General features: G+C 36.8%; 1 protein-coding gene across 1 annotated transcript; it reads right to left on the bottom strand.

Moving 5' to 3' along the window:
* Nucleotides 1-377: 377 nt before the first annotated feature.
* On the bottom strand, nt 378-5704 carry LOC104897389 (hypothetical protein). Its single transcript, XM_010684255.4, has 3 exons — nt 5526-5704; nt 4373-4605; nt 378-950 (listed from the first exon to the last, which is right to left on the bottom strand). The coding sequence occupies exons 2-3, from the start codon at nt 4593-4595 to the stop codon at nt 757-759; spliced, it is 417 nt and encodes a 138-aa protein (XP_010682557.1). The 5' UTR covers nt 4596-4605; nt 5526-5704; the 3' UTR covers nt 378-756.
* Nucleotides 5705-6030: the final 326 nt, after the last annotated feature.

Raw genomic sequence — 6030 nt, 5'->3', positions numbered from 1 at the left:
ATATAAAACAACTGAACTGAAATGAATAGTGATAAGTGAGAGTAAAAGTATTGTCCAGAGCTGAACTGAACTGAAAATAAGTTGGGGAGAACAGACCCTTAGTCTGATCTATGGAGAAGAAAAAAAAATAGTAGTCACAACATTGTCATTTGTTGCTCACCGTCAAAGCCCAAACCTAAATAGCACAATACACACATGTTGGCATAAGCAATTTATGCAACATTGCGTTATTTGTATGTAGCAGCATACTGCGTAATTCCAATGTCTTGACTCGTATGATCATATAACGACTCTTCAAAACACAGGAAATCCCCTGAGTGCCATTGATCGCGATATAATTAGACGGACAACGAAGACTAGAGCAATGGGAGTTCATCTCAATTCTCAAATATCATCCATCTTATATATGACATGAAACCAAGTAAAAATCTGTCTCCAAACTATTTAACTGAAAGAGACTTAAGAAAAACAAAACCAATACCATAATTTAAGAGTAAAGAGGGGTCCAAAATCCAACAAGCTGCCTTCACGTGCTGCAAAATGGTTTCTTTTCACCTCTTCAATTTTGGTAGTGATTAGAAGCCTCAAATTCCTCCTCCACAAAGGCAAGGTTTCACGAGCAGCTTGGAGTATTATAAGCCCAGGAGACAAAACTACATAAATTTGGCCTTTTCTTTTTTTTGTTTGATTCCTTCTTTTATTTCTCAAGTTCCAACTTTCTGGAAGGATGGAACTAAAGTTTGCTTAAGTTCCCATTCACCCGTCGACAACAGTCACAAGTTCATACTCAATTAGTGATAGGTTGTTATCTTCCTTAACAGTAAAATCTGCGGGATCCTCTGCCACCTCAACAAGACCCCACCTATCAACTGCAAGCCTCATTGATCCCTTGAACATGTCGATCTTTGCATTGCGCAAGGTTACTGTAGCTCCCGCTTGCATCTTTTCAACTATGTATGAGAACATCAAATCCCATCATAAGTAAAATCCAACGGGAAAAAAGGGAATGATTTAAGAAATATAGAGAATAAAAGCCACTTGTGGCAACAAATAACAGAGTACAAGCTTTCCAATAAGATGAATCTAGAGACAAAAGAGAACTTAACAGAAGTATGAGATACAGGTCTGTTATGGCCATGCATCTAAATAATGGCATGTGACTTAACAGAAGATAACTGATAGAACCAAATATATAGCTATAGTGGAACTGTATGTTTTTCCTATTATAAATTAAACTTCAAAGCCACCAGACCAAAGATCACAAGTCAGGTAGCGGTTGACAGGGAAATCAAAATGCAAGCAGCCATCACTATTAGCCAAATTTGGCTGGTCTCATTCATTCAGTTCTGCAGCACCTTCATTCATTCCCAAAATTCATTCTTTCTGGAAGAGAAGAAAATCATCTGCATATCTCTCTCTGTCCAAAGTCATTTGTAAAGGGTTTAGCTCACCCAGCTTCTGGAAGCAAATTACAAGAGCTTTTTTAACAAAGATTTAAAAGAAAATTCTTAGCTAGAAAGCAGGTTCCTAATTTCCACACCGCATCCATTCCAAATTTTCATGCAGCAAGGTGGATCAAAGCTTTAGGAGAAAATCTTATTTAAGGAGTATAAAGGGTGCGGTAGATCAGTGGAGGTAATGAGGGCAGTTGTTGCAGCTTGTAGGGAATCCCATTACAACCTGCCAAATCCTTAATTGAACCTCATGCAAGCATGACCTAAACGAGAAGAATATGGGTCAGTGATGTGAAATCAAGCACGACTCCAAGTTCCAATTTCTTGGAAGAGTCCTAGTTCTGTTAGGACTCTGCTTTGTTAGGACTTCCAGTAGTGTCCTAGTCTTGTTAGGATTCTACATATCTTAAAGTTCTAATGTAATTGCGTCTTTTGTAAAGAGTGTAACTTGTGATGGAACTCTTAAGAGTCATAGTTCTAGTAGAAGTCTTTTGCTTAGAAGGTTTTACTTTCCTATTTGGGAAAGATTGAGATATTACTTGTTTTAAGCTTGTTAGGAGTCGTTTATTACTTGGTCTCAGTACACGTATTGATATTACTTGTATTCATTTTTTTTTTCGGATTTTGCTAATAAAAGATGGGCTTGCTTGTACTTAAGCTTGTCAGGACACTACCACCATGGACCAAAACCAAGACTTAGCCCGAGGTTGGTTGATGTATTTAAGCTTGTATATTTGTGTGGGTACAGTTACTCTTCAAGGACTTCGGACAAGCACTTTATAACCCACATTATATGTACATAATCCCATCCAGTGAAGTCTAGAGTGGAAAGGCCTTTTGGCTGAGTAGGGCAGAAGGTTGTGAAGAGTTGGCCAGGCTGCATTGAGTCTCAATCTTTATAACCAAAAAAAGTCCAAACCATACATGAGAATTCCTTCCTAAATGGCTGAAATATAACCCAAAACTCTAGGTTACCCTCACCTTCATTTACCTCAAAACCCGGTGTCGTATTGTGTCGTGTCCGACATGATACTTCACTTGGAGACTTCATTTTAAGCTAAAAACTTGACTTTTTTCTACAAAATAGCTGAGTTGGACACTTAGAAACCCGTATCTGAGTAGACACTTAATCCTTGTCTGAGTACATGACGTCAAAGAAGAAAAGCACCAAGCAGCTTTTTATTTTGATCACTCCCAAATCCCAATATCCATGCAAGAATATCAAATTGCCTTCTCTTTCACTTTCGTAAAGAACTGTAGCTTAACTTACCCTGAAACAACTTTTGAAACCAGACCATATAAAATTTACTGGACTTATTGATAGAATCATAGGACACAAAGTACACTGTACAGGAGCCGGGAGGAAATTCACAGTAGGGATATGGATTTACTACACAATTCCCTGTCTAAATAATTGGGTTCTGCTATAAGCGTCTCTTTATTCTTGGTTTTAAGAAGGTAAAGGAGCTCAAACAGACAAAAGCTTTTGTGGAGCCAAGATACAAGACCATCATTCCTTGATAATACTTCATCTATTTTAAAAAATGCTGTATGTTCTTTTCAAGGGATGATGTTTCAAAAAGAAGCAAGAGCGCTGGGAAGGGGAAAAAGCCAAAACCAAACAGATAATAAAAGAATTAAGAGGGGGCACACTAAGAGTGCATCTTGAGCACCACAGTGTTGTTGCCATACCCAATGTTTCATTTTTTAAGAACTAAGATTAATTCATCAAAAAAAAAATCAAAGTCTGCTTATTCCACAAAAGTCAAAGACTACTAAAGAGGCTCGTTATAAGAATTAATCTTCTATCGTTGATTCGGCTTTAGGCAAGCAGAAGTCTTTTTTTATGTTATGTGAAAGATCATATTGACTACTTTGATTACGTAGCGATTTTGGTTAAGCTTTAAAAAATGGATACAAGGGGACAAAATCAATTTATACTATCAAAGTTCTTGCCCATCTTTCCCCAAATTGATATGATAGTAATGGAGATTTCTATAAAAGGGCCTTTCCTGTTAAGCCCCCATTTCTATCCAAATCTTATACACAGTACAGATCAAGACCCAATATAAGAAATGAGTTTTGCCTCATGCTTCCTTTCCTTCCTATATTAATTTTTTTTTTTGTAATGATCTAAAAAAACCAAAGCAGTGAAAGATTACAAATGCAAGAAAATTGTTAAACAACCCCACCAAACACCGGAAACAATCTTTAGTATCGGATAACTAGACACAGCCACTATGTGAACCCCCTCCCCCCCCCCCCCCCCCCCCACCCCACAAAAAAAGGTAAAAGGCCAAAAGTCAACCCCATCAGATAGCGGAAAGTCTAAAATGCAACCTAAACTTAGGTCTATAGTAAATACCCAAATTTCCGTTGCCACAAAAGCACCTGATAATTCTGGAAAGAATGGGAATATTGCTGCAAGTGTAGATAGGTTGACAAAGCGTTGCCACATTTGACTAGTTGTTAAGCTGATGATCCATGATGTTATCATACGAGGTGGATGGGACAAAGTCAGTTGTACAGAGAGGATGATTATGTGCCAAAACCAGCATTTTTTGAGTCTAAGATAAATTATAATTTCATATATATAAGTATATATATATATAGACCCTGGTCGCGGAACAATATAGCACTTTAGAAGAAGATGAGGATCACCACCAACATGCTATTGAACACCTCAATTAAAACTCAGGAACATGCAAGATTGAAAAAATAAATGCAGAGGGATGAACAAGAACACTTTAGATGAGATGCCACAAAAAGTAAATAAGAACACATCATTCAAATTTTCAAACAACATCAACCAAACAACCAAATCTTATGCAAGCAAAAATCAAATATACCATGGACTAAACATGATACATATACTTGTAGGAAATCTGCGCACATTTCGAATCTAAACAAAATCTTACCTTGATCATTTCTAGCAGTAAAAATTATCATTCCAGTCTCATCTCCAACTAAACATTCCGCAATTTTCATTGGGCGTACTTGAGGTCCATCGGACCTGCCTCTCTGCATAACTAACTTCGAATCAACAACCTTGACAGTGAGGTTGTGACCACTGGTACCCGGTCGAAGTTGGTCAACTTTCGTGAAAACTGGCTTCCTCATTCCTTTTTTCTGTTCAGCCATTTCGTAACACCTTCACGAAAACCAAAAAGAAAACCTCTAGTCAGGAGAATCAACAAGGACAAAATACCCCTCCTACCTGTGTTGATAGGAAGAGCTTTCTTAAATCAACATCCTATTTCATTATTATTCTCTTCCAATCAATCCATAGAAGAATTAAAGACCAAAAAAGAGAAAACCATACATTAAAAATTCAATAATGGGATAAGCTTCGAATTCAGGTATAACCAAGTTCACATTTTTCGGCATATATGAAAATCATAATACTCGGGGAATAGCCCGAGCCTAAAAACTAGTTAAAATTTCAATAATGTCATAAGCTTTTAAGCTTCAAAAATCCAAGTATAGCCAAGTTCACATTTTTCAGCATATGTTGGTGACAAAAGTCACTCTTCCATACACTTAACATATGAAGTTCTACTATCAAATTGAAATCTCCAACATTGACTCCAAAGTCTTAACCTAAACAATCAAACACAACAACCTAGCTAGTTTTATAACTAAATTCATATGAGCTCCAAAAAGAAGAACAAACCTAACACAACAAAATACAATTTTGAGTCCTATAGAAATAACACCCGTACATATATATATACATATATAAATTTAGCATCTTTCTCCATATTTTTCTCAGAAAACACCTATATTTGCATCACAATCAGAAACCCAAAAAACCAAGCCAAATCTAAAGCTCGAAATTCATCTTAAAAAAATGCAACAAGGGTAATCATAATTCTGATCTTTGAACAAAACCCAGAAAGCAAATCTTCGTTAAATCCAAGATGAATTACTAAGAAACAGAATAAAAACCATGAACATGCAGAATTTTCAAATCAATTTACAATAGGACAAAAACTAAAACTCAAATGTAAAGATCAAAGCAAGATTTAAAAAAACATAAAAAGATGACATTCACATATTCAAAATACTCACCTAGAATTTGTGAATAACGAAGAAAGATGCGTTACGATGAGATCTCAAAAAGTAGCCGTCGAGCGTCAGTGTTTCGGGCTCTTAAAGTCTTTCCGCTTTTAATAGAAGGAAAATGAGGAGAGAGAGAGAAAGTCGTGTCGTGGGATGAAACTCTTATGCTTTTCCTACAATGCCCTCACTTTGAGGAAAGTTCTCTTTTGCCAACTTTTGATACTCCAACATCGGATAAAACTTGGTTGACCCAATTTATAATAGAGTGGAATCTAATTAAGCATTAGTAATTATATTTTAATATGTGTTAATCTGGTTCACTGGGTGGGTTTGGGTTAGCTCGGATTGGATCGAATGTGCTTGGGTAAGATCGTATTGGATCAACCCTTTTCTCGGACATGGTTGGGTTGGGTCGGGGATATTTAGGTTGGATCCAGGTATCCAGCCTTGACAACGTATATTTGGGTACAGATTGGGTGTGGATCAGACCATTCCGATTTGGTTCTGATCGGCT

The sequence above is a fragment of the Beta vulgaris genome, chromosome 6 (assembly GCF_026745355.1).
Source record: "Beta vulgaris subsp. vulgaris cultivar EL10 chromosome 6, EL10.2, whole genome shotgun sequence".
NCBI lineage: Eukaryota > Viridiplantae > Streptophyta > Magnoliopsida > Caryophyllales > Amaranthaceae > Beta > Beta vulgaris.
Note: the sequence above shows the minus strand (reverse complement) of the source record. Positions and strands in the feature narration are given on the sequence as shown.